The following is a 16,128-nucleotide window of genomic DNA, read 5'->3' as shown; positions in this document are numbered from 1 at the left end:
CGGTAGGATTGCAATACTCAAAATGTACTGCCCCAGATCCTATTCTTCTACCAAACACTTCCTCTGACTCTACCTACGGCTTACTTCGCTTCATTACGCTCCGCTATGATACGCTTCGTTTGGCTTAGAGGCCAGCTGAGATTCCGTCACAAACTACTCCGCCTACCAGGGGAATGGGGTGGTCTAGCACTTAATGACCTACGCAAATATCACCAGGCGACGGTCCTACAGCGGATATTGGAATGGCATACCCACCCGACACACAAACAATGGGTTGAACTAGATAAAGGTCACCTGCACCCTTCCCTCTTCACGGCAGTGTGGAATTCAAAAAAGCCAGCACAAGCGGATCTACAGTGGCCCAAACGCTGAAGACCTTGGACAGCAGCAGGGGGGCCCGCCATTTATCTCCAACGCTGAGCCCGTTGATCCGGATACTACACAATCCCCACATAGGGGGTGGATTACCACCACCGTCATGGGACTTCCTCGAAGGGGGTGACTTTCTTACTATTCGTAAGTTACTAAACGACTCGGGCTTGACACCTCTGCTGGAGCTGACCGAAGGCAACCCGCCATCGAGCCTGCAAACATCCGATACACACAAATCAAGTATTTTTACTAGAAGCTTCCAAACAGGGATGCATTACACCGAGACCTAACATGGTTCGAGGGGCTTTGTAACTATGTAACCCTGGATAGGGCAGTGTCCCGACGATGGGAACGTATTCTGGACAAGTCATTCACAGCGACTCAGTGGGAGAAGATACTCATACTCCACCACAAGTGTTCCTCTAGTTCCAAATATCAGGAAACCAACTATAAGTTTCTGGCGTTTTAGTACAGAACTCCGGACAGCCTGGATCGAATCTTCACAGCTGTGCCTAATGTCTGCTGGAGGTGCGGAGAGGGACCAGGAACAATAATGTATATATGGTGGGAATGCTTGCGCATTGTGCCATTCTGGGAGGGAGTAAAAGAGTAAAAGAGAAAAGGAGTAGATCCTTGGCAACATGGTCCTTCTACACTCCATGTCAACTACCATTGCGGCTTACATCTGCTGAACGCTGTCTAAAACCTTGATTCCGCTAAATTGGAAGCTGGACACAACCCCTACGATGGGACAATGGTTAGACAGGGTGGAGGATATATACATGGCGGAGTCTGTGTAGGCCTCGCTGCTTGCAACTGAGGAGAGGCACGTGGAGAGGTAGCGGCCATGGTTGGCTTATATGGTGGGGAGAGGCACTGGCATAAGAGATGGAGTAGGATCACTCTTATCCTGCTTCTGGACTGCGCTCTTGATTGATACATCCTTGATTCCTTAACCACCACAAGGCTCAACCACAAAGACCAGGAAGAGCCGCATACTCCAGGCAGGTGGGCTAGCTCCTAACCTCTACACTCCCCCCCCCCCTCTCTTTTCCACCTTTTCCCCCTTCAACCGCCTTCTCTCCCAGTCTCTCTCTTTTTCATTGGCTCATTCATTTTCTTTGCTGTGACATCATGCTTTATTTTTCCCTTTTTAAGCTACAATTGCCCCCCCACATAAAAGGGAGGGCTTCTTTGCTGTGACATCATCCTTTATTTTTCCATTTTTAAGCTACAATTGCCCCCCCACATAGAAGGGAGGGCTGGAATTTATCCGCTCACAGACACCGTGGCCAACAGATACTCCGCATACCTATTGCCGTACAATCATATTGTCCGCTCTATACCCGTTAGGTGCTGTTTACTGTTTAATGTTTTATTGCATGTGAGCAACAACCTTGCCTCCTGTAGCAAGGAGTTGATCAAAACACTGTCTCTGCTATCACTGTGCAGCGATGCACATTACGCTGGTATTTAGCCTGCATTACAGAAAACTATATCGCTGTATCACGCTGTTTACTATGTTCGCATTGATGTTAGGACCTGCTTGTCCAATATGTTGCATTTTCAAGCATACTTTTGAGTGTTTGCCTTGCTCAATAAACAGCAAACAAACTCGCCATCAGACAACCGTCTCTCTTACTTACAAAACTGAATGTACACTGGGATCAGTGGGATAATACAGCAAAGAAAAAAAATAGAAACGAAAGTAAGGAGCCAGTAAATAACTATTTTCTTTTACTATTATTATTTTGATTAGTTAATATTATTATTATTATTTTGACAAGTTAATATAACACAATCCCTTTGAAGGTGCTACACAACATGTCAGAGCTATCTATGAAGTATCAAACGTTGGTATTGTAGATATATTTAGTAACTAACAAAAATTATTCTCACATCTCTGCACAACTAAAAGGGTTACAAGCTTCCATTCATCACCCTCCTCTCCTTACCTTCCTTTCCCGCTTTAATAAAGTTTCACATAGAAATTTTCTTTATCCCCCCATAAAAGGTTCATTGGTAACTATAAACTAAGTTATCATATAATAATAATAATTATTATTATTATTGGTATTTTAATAGCGCCAATTTTACAATATTATAAAAGGGGGGAAATTTACAATACATGAGACAATTACACAGTGACACAGAAACAATAGGTAGATGAGGACCCTGCTCAAACGAGTTTACAGTCTAGATAATGAAGTAATCTATAAGTAAATATATATATTTTTTGTACCTTTTTTGTATATTTTATGTATGACTAATTATGTTTTGTATCAATTACAATGTAGTGCATATATTGAAATAACATTTTCAATAAAAAATATTTGGAAAAAATATAAGATAAAGGACAAATATAGAAAATATCCAATAATACATATGTAGTTAAAGAATCGCAATTCTAATTTTAGCTCAGCTTGTGCCATTACAATAAGAAACTAAGCCATTTGCACAACAGTCTAATATAAGGCCCAAAAGGGCAGTCCAGATCCGAAACGCAGGCCGGCTCTCTCTGCACAAGAGATACAGCAAACCCAGATGTATATAAACAATGTCTAAATACCTTATGCTTGTCAATCACTGATGGAAGAAACCTTCTCTCCCACCCCCCTCTCCCCCCCCCCAACCCCCCCTTATTTAGACCCACTTTGTTCTGGATCTAGATCTTAGCCAATCCGATGGTTTCTCATAGGAAAGCATTGGGAGGCTATTGTGCATGCGCTGCAAAACACCACGCTGCACCAATCAGCATCTCCTTGTAGAGATGCATTGAATCAATGCATCTCTATGGGTGGAGTTCAGCACCTCCATGCGAAGCGTGGAGACGCTGAACATCAGCCTTGCATATTGTGCAGCACTGACCCCGGAAGAACCTCTGGTGGCCGTCTGAGTGACTGCCATTAGATGTGTTTCTAGGCATTAAGGTAGGGTGGTGCTACCATAAGGCGGCACAGACAACTGTGTTAGGGTGCATCAGCCTGAGATGTCTGGGATACACAGGAGTCAGAAGGTGAGCTGGTACATGGGGGGGGGGGGGAGGGGGGAATTGAGAAACATGGGGGACTAGGAGATTGAGAAACATGTGGGAGCTGGGGGGATTAAGTAACATGAGGAGGGCTTGGGGATTGAGATACACATGAGGGGGTTGGTGGAATGAGACACATGGGGGCTTGGAGAATGAGACACATGGAGGGCCTGTGGGAGGAAATGAGCACATGGAGGCGATTGGGGGAGATGGCAAAATACATCTTCGCCTGTGTTGCCAAAAATCCCTGCAGTAATATCATATTGCCTTTTCTCTTAAAACACTACATTAAGCTGCAATCTTTCTGGTGCCCCTTTAAGTGCCTCTGCACACTAAATGTTTAAGGCTGCTTTGTTTCCTTCCGCTGTTTGTCTGTGCCAGGGAATTTAGGTTTCCTCCATATGAACAAAGTTTCTTGATCTTAATCCAAATCACACCTCACATACCATGCATATATTACTCCACTATATAGTGGTAGACAGCAGTCGTATCCCTGGAGTCTAAACATTGCAGTTTCCACATACCATGCATAGATTACTCCATTATATTAACTTCGTGAGAAACTGTTTCTAATCCAGATGGACAATTTAACCCCTTAAGGACACATGACATGTGTGATATGTCATGATTCCCTTTTATTCCAGATGTTTGGTCCTTAAGGGGTTAAGAAAAAAGAGGAGGAAGTGAGTAGCTAACATATGTGGAAGTTATAACTTGTAGGTTGTGGGAAGTATGGAATGTACTTCCAAATTCAAAACATAATAATATAATCCTCTCTCAAAAAAAGAAAAAATTGGAAGTAACAAAAATTATTCTGGAAAAACACAAACTATAAAAATATGATTTAAAATGTTACATGGCATGCCAAAACAGATGGATTGCAGATTGCTTTCCCAGGTCCAAATCAGAAAAAAAACTTAAAGGGACACTCCAGACTCCTAATGCACTTTAGTTTGGTGCAAAGCTTTATGTGTAAAGAGTGTGCCTTCTTTATTTAATTTTGCAAAAAGAGCACATTTCAATAGAAAATCACACTTTCATAAATTAGCCTGGCTTTCTAACATACAAGTCCTGTTACTTCCTGATTTGGAAGTGGAACTAGAATCAAGAGGCAGCAATTGCCCAGAGCACCTGCCTTGCAAATAATTATCAATGAACTGCATTTTGCAGTCTTGAACTGGTCAGTGACAGAAAGTCTGGGCGGGATTGGAAGGGGAGTCCTTGCAAAGGCACACAAGAGAAGTGCAGTTTTTGCAAGCTGTTTTTAGATTTATACAAAATACATAATTAAATGCATGCAAGTTTTCATTTGGGATATATCTGCGAAACAGTTATTGTTATTCATTTTGTATTTGGGCAGTAGTTAAGTGTAAACAACTGTAAATACATGGATATATGTGGAGGTGTTTCTGAATGAAGTGAATATCTCTTTGAATACTATCTGAGTGTGATATCTTCAAGAAATGGTGGAACAACACTATCTGGTAATAAGTGTTCTAGATCTGACACCCTTGACAGCTATTCTATTGAATAAAGTAGTATGACTCAGTTGGAGAACATTGTACTTTCATGGAAATTGTGCAAGTGAAGGAATTGCTCACCAAATATTTGAAGAACGCCTATTGATAAAGTCGCCCTGTAACAGAGAGACAAATTTACTTAATAATTAGCAGCCCAACTTGTCAATTTCCACTTTGGGAGACTTAATGCTCTTTCTACGGGGCTCAGGAGATGCCACATAGGCAGGGCCGGATTAAGAGCACACTGGGCCTGGTGCTGACAATTATGATGGGCCTAATTACGGAATCTTATCGACAAAAAACACTAAAACAGTCCTACCTCCCAAGCGTCATGTATCTGATGGAGATGGTGCTGGAGGGAAACTCATAGGATGCAACTATAAGAAAACATACTCTATGCTAATCTCTCAAATTTATGCTTTCATCTTTCAAGTAAATCCATAACCCCTAACAGCAGTGAAGCAGGAAGTCAATGGGCGGGATAAAAGGGTGGGCCACTGCTGCGAATCACGTGACCAGACCTGCCAAAAGGGGAGAACATGTCCAAAAAGGGGGCATGTCTGTCCAAAGAATTTGAAGGACAGCCTGGCATGAATGCATGTCAGGCTGCCCACCAATCCTGCAGGCTGTCCAATTAAGGGCATATTATGCAGGCAGCACCCTGAGCTTGACATAAATGCGTCTAATGATGCGCTCACTCCATGCTTTCTAAGGACTGTCCCCTAGCACTCACTGGTCCACTTGTCTCCTTACCTTCTTACTAGCAGGCAGAAGTTCCTGGTATATAGTCTGAGACAGAGAAAAGGCGTATGTAGTGAGTGTAGAAGAAAGGGGACATGCCACAGTGTTAGAGAGACCAACGTCTGCATTAACTAAACTAATTTTATTGTCAGCAAGTCCACACAAGTTTTGTTCACATACATCCCTCTTAAGCTTCCAAACTTAAAGGGACACTATAGTCACCAGAACAACTACAGCTTATTGTATTTGTTCTGGTAAGTAGAATCATTCCATTCAGGCCTTTTGCAGTAAACATTGTCTTTTCAGAGAAAATAACTCCACTGGCCACTCCTTAGATGACTGCTAGAGGTGCTTCCTGGGGCAGTACTGCCTAGTGTGCAGCACTGCCATTCAGTGTCTCCACCCTCTGCATGCAGACACTGAACTTTCCTCATAGAGATGCATTGATTCAATGTATCTTTATGAGGAGATGCTGATTGGCCAGGGCTATGTTGGACTTGTGCTGGCTCTGCCCCTGATCTGCTTAGTTGACAGTCTCAGCCAATCCTATGGGTAATGTAATTTGCTCAGACCACCACTTCTGATGATGTCAGCAGACAGTCAGTTCAGAGGCAGAGCCAGCAGCTGCAGACTTGAATACTAGTTATATTTTACTATACTTAGGGAGGCAAGAAGGGGCCAGGTGGTTTTAACATAATCGGGTCAGAAATACATAATTGTGTTCCTGACCCTATAGTGCTCCTTTAAGCAAGAGTATGTGAAGAGTAGTTAGGGTTGCCACCTTTCTTGGAAAAAAAATACCAGCCTTAATCATGTGTATAATCACAAGGAGTGACATCAGAGAAAATTCTGTAAAATCACCAACAAACTACTCACAGTTTGATTCTGCTGTATAGATGGATTGCTCCCAGTGTCTCAGTCTTGCAAGTCACCCAGTGTCTCAGTGTCCCTATGCATTACAGTGTCAGTGTCCCCATGTCGCCCAGTCCCCTAGTCTCTCAGTGTCCCCATGTGTCCCAATGTCTCAGTGTGTCCCCATGTCACTAGGATACTGGGGACACAGTGAGACATGGGTACACTGAGAGACCCACGGGCACTGAGACATGGGGACACTGAGAGACCTGGGGACACAGAGACATGGGGACACTGGGAGACAGGGGGACACTGAGACATTTAGGGAAACTGGGAGAAATGGGGACACTGAGACATTAGGGACACAGACACTGGGAAACATGGGGACACTGAAACATTTGGGGACACTAAGACACTAGGGACACAGAGACATGGGAACACAGACACGGGGAGACTAGGGGACACTGGGAGACTAGGAAACACTGGGGACACTAGCTGGGAAACAGACACATGGGACACTGGGACATATAGGGACACTGGGAGACATGGTGACACTAGGCACACTGAGACACTAGGAACACAGACACTGGGAGACTTGGGGATACAGACACTAGCGACACTGGATGTGGGACACTGGGAGAAATGGGGACATAGTGTCTCCTTGTCCCAATGTCTCAGTGTCTCCCAATGTCCCTATGTCTCACAGCGTCCCCATGTGTCTCAGCATCCCCATGTGTCCCAGTGTCTCCTAGTGTCTCAGTGTCCCCATGTGTCCCTGCTGCCTTTCCCCATATCCCTCACTTACCTGAGCTGTAGAGCTGCTGTCTGGACTCTGTGCTGTGTTGCTGCTCCCCCACAGATCAGTAAGTAGTAGAGAGAGGCAGGGATATGCTGTAACTTCCTATCCCTGCCTCTCTCCACACACAGTGACCCCTACTGGCCGGTGCTGGTATTGCACAGTAATCTCCATTTATTCAGAGAAAAATACCTGCATTTGTATTGCCGGTATTACTGCAATACCGGCATGGCCCGGCAGCCTCAAATATTGGCTGTGCCAGTAAAATAACAGTCAGGTGGCAAACCTAAGAGTAGTGTGTAAAAAAAAGGGGCTCCATCAGCCCCTATGTTAATCCGGCCCTGCACATAGGATTATTTTATTTTAAATTGTGTGCAAGATTTAGTAAATTGTTCCCATGGTATAAGTAATATAGGATATGTGTATTCCTGTCCTTATAGTGTTAAAAACACTACATAGGTGTCCAGGCCCCCCTTACCTCCCTAAATAGGGTTAGAAATGACCTTTTTACAAGCACTGCGCATGTTTACCTGTGCTGGCTCCACCCCTGCTCTGGCTGTCATTATCAAAATTGACAATCTTAGCCAATCCAATGTAGCATTGGGAGGCTAATGCGCACGCATGTCAAAACACCACTCTGCGCAAATCAGGATCTCCTCATAAAGGTGCATTGAATATTGGGAAAGTTTAGCACCAGTTCTGGCAGTCCTGGGCCCCACTTTCCCTCCCTGCACACATAGATCGCGAATATCGCTATCTATGTGTGCAGCCGCGGGCCCCCGGTTCCCTGTTACCGCAGAGGGGGCCCAGGCGGCACACAGCCTCTTCTCCTCTCTGATAATAACTCTTGCGAGACCCGGTTGCCATGGCAACGCTCCGCGTGTCTCCCGAGAGTTATTGGAAGAGAGTAGAGAAGAGGAGAAGCTGTGTGCTGCCTGGGCCCCCTCTGCGGTAACAGGGAACCCGGGAGGCCCCAGCCGCCCCACCATGCCACCGGACCACCAGGGATGGAATCTCCCCCCTCCCTAGACACAGGTAAGCAGGGAGGGGGGAGAAACAATTTAATTAAATTTTTTTTATTTATTTTTTATTTTTTGTTAAAATGCCCCCCCTCCCCCTCACCCCAGATTGCACATTTACACACATACACTGACACAACACACACACACACACTACATACACTGACACAACACACTCTGCATACACCAACACAACACACACTCTGCATACACCAACACAACACACACTCTGCATACACTAACACAACACACACTGCATACACTAACACAACACACACACTACATACACTGACACAACACACTCTGCATACACCAACACAACACACACTCTGCATACACCAACACAACACACACTCTGCATACACTAACACAACACACACTGCATACACTAACACAACACACACACTACATACACTGACACAACACACTCTGCATACACCAACACAACACACACTCTGCATACACCAACACAACACACACTCTGCATACACCAACACAACACACACTCTGCATACACTAACACAACACACACACTACATACACTGACACAACACACACTGCATACACTAATACAACACACACTGTATACACTAACACACACACACTGCATACACTAACACAACATACATACTGCATACACTAACACAACACACACACTGCATACACTAATACAACACAAACACACTGCATACACTAACACACACAGTGCATACACTAATACAATACACACACTGCATTCACTAATACAACATGCACTCTACATACACTACACACTAACCCACTCACTGCATCCACTATACTGACACACACTCTGCATTCGCTACACATTAACACACTCTGCATTCACTACATTAACACACACTCTGCATCCGCTACACACTAACACACTCTCTGCATTCACTACACATTAACACTCTGCATTCACTACACCAACACACACTCTGCATCCGCTACACACTAACACACCCTCTGCATTCCCTACACATTAACACACTGCATCCGCTACACACTAACACACACACTCTGCATCCGCTACACACTAACACACTCTCTGCATTCACTACACATTAACACACACTCTGCATTCACTACACATTTACACACACTCTGCATTCACTGCACTAACACACACACACTACATTCATTACACTGACACACTCTGCATTCACTACACACTAACACACACTATGCATTCATTACAAACTAACACACACTCTGCATTCACTAAACTATGCACACACTCTGGATTCACTATACTGACACACACTCTGCATTAACTGTACACACAGCATCCAATACACAAACATCCTGAATTCACAGTACACACACTACATCCACCACAAATTGAAACACTCTGCATTCACTATACACAGACACTGTGTCTAATACACACACTGCATCCACTACAGACACTGCATCCACTAAACACATTTCATCTAGTACATACAAACACTACATCCACTACACAAACACACACTACATCACTGTACACACACTACATCCACTACTCAAACACACTCTGCGTTCACTATACACACTGCATCCGCTACACAAACACACAGTATCTAATACACACAAACACTACATCCATTACACACATTCTAATTCACTTCCACTATACACACCACATTCAGTCCCGCATCATTGTCAGCGGACTAGGTAGGGCGTGGGCGGGCCCGGGAGGGAGGGGGCAGGGGGGGGGGGCCCAGACCTTGTGCTTTGTCAGGGGCCCCACAATTTCTGATGGCAGCTCCATGCAAATCATGGAGACTCTGAATGTCAGTGCTGAACGTTGTGTAACACTGTCCCAAGAAGCACCTCTGAGTGACTGTCACTGGAGGGTTCCATAGGCAGTAATGTAAACACTACCTTTTCTATGCCTACAGGGGCATACTATGCTCATCAGAATAACCGCATTAAGATGTAGTTGTTCTGGTCATTATAGTGTCCCTTTAAAAGTTGAACTGTATTTGAATAGTTTGACACTCAGGGTTCCTGCAGTCTAGCCTCTCTGTTTTAGAAATATAATATTTTTTTTGTCTAAGTTTGCACAGCAATCATAGGCTGAGGAGTAGTGTCGGCTGCCTCTAAACCCAGCTGAAATTGATGTTGCGGAAGGGAAATTTCCACTATAGTGATATGTAAAAAGAGGGCCAGATCTCAGGTTCTTGGAAGACATAGATAAGTTCCAAACCTTAATGATGGGATGGTGCAAGACTGCTCTAAATGTTGGGATGGAACCAGAGGTCTCATGGGACCATAACTACTAAAGCGGATATGGACATGGTGGTTAGGTGTTTAGTGTTCCCTTTAACCCCTTAAGGACCAAACTTCTGGAATAAAAGGGAATCATGACATGTCACACATGTCGTGTGTCCTTAAGGGGTTAAACTAACTGTTGATAAATCAGTAAAAATTACAGAACATTGATTTTGCCACATTTACCTCACTAGTTACAAATTAAAAGAAACACTCTGGGTTAAGGTAACCATATAATAGAATAAATGCATTGCCAAGTAGGGTCAAGAGATACTGGAATCCAGGGTCAACCATTAACTAGCCAAACTAGCAAAATTAGTAACAAGTGGTCAAGAAAATTAGGAAATGTGCTAATGTCATGACACCACAACAGACAACAGTACTAACAGATGTCAGAAATGGTAGACACTCACCTACACAGAATAACAGTAGTGTGCATGCACAGAAGCACTGATCAGCACTCAATACAAAAGATCAAGGTCATAACCAGTCTTATAAAGCTAGATGTTGTGGAAGTGTGCAGCTTCAGAGAAGCTGCAGGCTTTGCAGTATTGTGTGGTCGTAAGGTGAGTACCCTAGACCACCAAGACAATATTAAGACAAACCACAGACAATTAAAGAACTTATTTTGCAACAAGCCTCTGACTTTTCTATTGATAGTCATTACTTCTATTAAAAAATAATTTTCTTTCTTAGGTCATTTATCTATTCTGTATTCACGAGAGGAAGACCTACGCCTCTACACATTGTAATTATGGCTGTGGCATTCTGTTCCTACAATGGCTTCCTACAAGGACACTGTTTGGTTTATGGTGCTGCCTATGACAAGGAATGGTACAAAGATATCCGATTTGCATCAGGTATTTAATTTATATTTCCATTGAGTACATAATTGTTTTAAAAGAACACTATAGTGTAGGGAATACAAAACGGTATTCCCTCAGAGCCCCCCAACTTTAATAAATAAAACCCCTTTTTTCCTTTGGAGCTAGGTTGGGTTCCTCCTCTGCCAACATCATGGCTATTCGGGAACCTAATGCAACATGCCACACAAGCATTAGGCCTTCCTCATAGTAAAGCATAGGCTCTGTGCTTTCTTGTGGGGAATTTGTAGATGCTGGATGTCATCATGCACAGGGTGCGGATGTCCAGCATCATTAAACAGAGTCAATCTCAGTAAAACTGCAGGAAACACTTCTAATGGCTGTCTGGTAGACATCCACTAGAAGCAGTCTTAACCATGCAATGTAAACATTGCAGTTTCCCTAAAACTGCAGTGTTTGCATCTACAGGGTTAAAGGTACAGGGACACTGCATCCAGACCACTTCAATGAGATGAAATGGTCTGGGTGCCTCTAGTGCAACTTTAATTAATTTTCAAAAATAGTTTAAATATTATTGTGTCTGGAACAATTAATGTTCAGAACACAGAGAGCTGCAATAGCATTCTTGTAGATATATAAAGAACTACTTTTTATGAAGGAGGTTGTAACGGACCGTTTCAGCAGACAAGGGGTTAAAATCCGTTTAGGCGATATTCCCCTTTCAGATATAAAGGCAGCTACTGTAGAACACCAAACTCCCGAATTGAATACAAGTGAATGCACCAAACTCCCGAATTGCATACAAGGGAATAAGGAACCTCATGAATAGCTGCTAGCAGACGAACAGGAAAAGCTCCCAAGCGGCTTACACTCCTGGCAATCAGTCTCTATCAGCATACAGTGAATCCCCCCCAAGAACGAGACAAGGCTTCGTGTTTGGGGGTCAAGCAGTGGTCTGTTTTAATTAACACTCACAGACTTTTATGCAAGTCCCCATGCAAGGGGACATCCCACAGGGAGGGACAACATGTAACCAATCCCGTACAGTAAAACCATAAAACACACCCAGCACAAACACATAAAATCCTCCCCTCTGCCTGTGATATAATTACTGAACACAATGGGTTAATGTAATTTATCACAGGCAGGAAAAATACAGTTTTTACAGCATATTCATAACTTCTAAAATATACATCACATTCACATAGAAATTATATATTCACAATCAATCCATTCAGGGGAACAACATATCAAAAAATGTCATGAATCAGACCAGGGGTTCAGAAGTTAGTAAAGTATGTTTTGGGGCCTGGCTGGCAGCATTGCTATCTGGCCCAAACCGGTTTTACAGAGCCCTCTATCCTGGAGACAATGAGGAAAATAATCCAATTATATCCAGGGATAGAGGCAGACTCCATTGAGCACATGTTACCAGTAAAACACAAAAGGATACAAAAATACATAACTCCTATCATACTGAATTGAACGGGCCAAATCTCCCAGGGTCCATAGTCACAGGGCAAGAGGCGGGCAACCAGGCTCCTCCAATGCAATGTGGCGAGATTGGTCTCGTCAAAGAGGTTATTTATGCAAAACGTAAATACTGCCAAAGACAACTAGAGCTCTAACATCGAGCTAGATAATATAGACAGAGCAGGATTAGCCATTAAGATGGCTGCCTAGGGACTTGGGATTTGACAGGTGCTTGGAACCATGAATTTGCTTGGCCCCATTAACCATCACTATGGAAAGAATGAAGAGGGCCCCAAACTGGTGACCTGCCAAGGGCCCTGGCCTGTGGGATATTTATCCTTCACTGAATATGGGTGTACAGTACAGTACAGTACAGTAGCATTCTGTGATGTTCTTCTGAACTTCTAGCTGCCATGAAGGGAGCACATAGTAAGTTTAAAAAATGTATTTTATTAAAGGAAAACTCCAATACCATTACCACTACAATTCTCTGGTGCCCTGCCATTATAAGGAGTCAAACGGTTTTGGAATTGCATTGCATTGCTTAAGAGCTTCAAGCTCCCTGACACGTGTAGTGGAGACTGACTGACTCCAGATAAGAAGTAACACCATTCAAAAAGGTTTGACTTGTTATTAAAGGGGGGGGGGGGTGTTGGCGTTGCCAGGGTACTTGGCACACCATAACCACTAGAGCTAACTGGAGCCTTGGACTGGAATGTCCTTGGAGCATTGGACTGGAGTGTAGAGTCAGAGGGTTAAGGGGTCAGATTAAAGAGTTGGGGTTAAACCTGGAACCTCCTCACACCATACAACTTAATTCCTATTAATTTGTTATGGTCTCAGGATGTTCCTTTTAGAATGAAACAAGCAAACTGAAGCTGTATCTTTAAGGGGTTAAGATATATTGTATATTTATAACAGTGTGTTGTAAGTCATTTGACTGTAGACCAAGGAGTCTGTATAATTTCAGTTTTATTTGCAACACTCAGTAGGGGGATATGTAGCAAGGCAAAATAGATGCTATTTTGGGTACAAAGTGCTAAATGTTGGGATACATTTTATTGGTTTCCATGGTGATTATCCTTAACTAGTCATTTGCCCAAACGTTACACCTGTTTTTGTTTTGATAACTCTCCCACAATTTGGCTTATTGCTTCCATAATTGCTGCCTTAGTGAAAAAGTGGAATGCTACTATTGTCTCTGTAATGACATTTTAGCAGTCAACCTTTTTAATAGTATAGCACAAATGTAGAAATTATAAATATATTCAATGTAATCCAGCTTAGCTTCATGTGTTCGATTTTTTTTATTTTCTTTTTATTTCTGTGAACACAGGTATAATGATATTCATTATTGGGATGGGAATTAACATCCACAGTGATCATATTCTGCGCAATTTAAGAAAACCCAAAGAAGTCTCATACAAGATTCCACAAGGTATGTTTTGTAAAATGCTTTGCAATTTTTTAGAAATAAAAAATCTGCCTCAAAATGTAGGAATTTGTGATGTGCGATGTGTAGTGTGTTCTACTGTCCAGATTCAACCACGAGATTCTTGAAGCTCTCATTCTTTAAGAAACACTCAGAGGAGCACAACCACAACAGCGCATTGTAGTGGTTATGGTGCCAGGAGTAAGACGTGTGGGGCTTAATTCACTAGCTGCGCGCAATAAGCTGATGCTTTCAGCCAGTGAGTTGGCCCTACACAAGAGGGATTTGTTTAGAAGAGTTAACAGCTGGAAGCTAGTGGCTCTCAGTGGACATTGTGACCAACACCTGGCAAACCCCAGGTAAGTTATCAAACTGTTAGCAAATGCTTTCACTTACTAGACATGTGCAAAAATATTTTTAAGTTATTCATCCGAAAAAAAGTTTGGTAATCGTCAAAAATCGTTGAATGGTCGAACTCAATTCCAAAATTTAGTCCTTATTTAAAATACTTTCAATTCATTCAATTAATTTTATGACCAAACTAAATTTCGGAATCAACTGGTTTGGTGATTACCAGGCATTTTATCTGGATGAATCACTTATATTAAATATTTGCACATCTACTACTTACATTGGGCAGGCACCCAGGCACTCTTGGCACCATATATATTACAAAGCTCTAAGTCCCATTACCTTACATGGAATTAGTTTGGTGAGCCATTTTAACATTGGAATAATTATACACAGTTATGCACTGTTCTCAAACACCCACTAATTCTGGGCGGCCTCAGCCCCAATACATACAATATAAACCAAACAAAAAAGTTACTTGTGTAGTATCCCAAATCCTTGGGATAATATAACTGTAGGTTCTAGTATCACACCAATTTCCATTAGTGTAAGCTCACCAGCCACGTCAAGTTAAAACCTCTTAGGTGAGTCCTACACTAACAATTATCCTTGCTTCTTTAGGCTGAAAAGGCAAAATCTCTAATGAGAGGGGTATTTTTTTTTTTGTATATATATTTTTTTATCAGATAGTTATCGTCTCACATTTTGTCTGGCGGCCATGCCAATCTCTGACTTATCATAGATACCTTGATCATCATTTATTTATTTATCTATTTTATTTTTCCCCTTGTTATCCCCCTCATACATGCTGATAATATATCTTTATTTGCGATCCTTCTTAAAATGCAACACTATTAATTTTATATATTTATTTGACATTTCTCTTCTTTTATTTCTCTGCTTCGCCTGAGAGAGGAGTATTTTTCAAAACCTCTACTCACTTATAAAAGCTTAATAGAGAGTGCATGGGACGAGCAGCACTGCAACATAGCTGTGTAATGCAAAAGCAAATACAAACATGCAATACAAAATTCATTGGATTTATCTACTTTTTCACTGGAATAATTAACAAAGTGACCAATTATTCAGGTATAATTCAGTAAAAAAAAAAAATTCCAAACACTCTAATTAGACTCTTTCTATTGTACTAGGGTAATTATTAGTGTTTCAGAAACAAATTTATTTTGTGCAGTTACCTGTGGCTTGGTGAATATGATATGTCTTTTGTATATGTTCTTACAATGTGGCCCCAATAAAATAACATGGTGACCCGTTCTAATGCCATAACCTTGTGGTTAAAAACTGCTGCCTTAACCCCTTAACCCCTTAAGGACACAACTTCTGAAATAAAAAGGAATCATGACGGAATAGATCCGTCATGTGTCCTTAACCCCTTCAGGACGGGTGACGGACGAGGTCCGTCATCCTGGGGATACTCTTAACGCGGCGATCGCGGGG

At 42.4% G+C, this 16,128-nt stretch overlaps 1 protein-coding gene across 1 annotated transcript in view; it reads left to right on the top strand.

Annotated features, from left to right (window-relative positions):
* SRD5A2 (steroid 5 alpha-reductase 2) overlaps positions 1–16,128 on the top strand; it is a 146,854-nt gene that overhangs the window by 83,039 nt on the left and 47,687 nt on the right. The window contains exons 2-3 of the mRNA XM_063443189.1: positions 11,287–11,450; positions 14,224–14,325. Coding sequence (XP_063299259.1) covers positions 11,287–11,450; positions 14,224–14,325 — 266 coding nt within the window. The remainder of the gene's footprint in view (positions 1–11,286; positions 11,451–14,223; positions 14,326–16,128) is intronic.

This window comes from Pelobates fuscus, chromosome 2 (assembly GCF_036172605.1).
Source record: "Pelobates fuscus isolate aPelFus1 chromosome 2, aPelFus1.pri, whole genome shotgun sequence".
Lineage (NCBI taxonomy): Eukaryota > Metazoa > Chordata > Amphibia > Anura > Pelobatidae > Pelobates > Pelobates fuscus.
The sequence above is the reverse complement of the archived record's forward strand: the minus strand, read 5'-3'. Positions and strand labels throughout refer to the sequence as shown.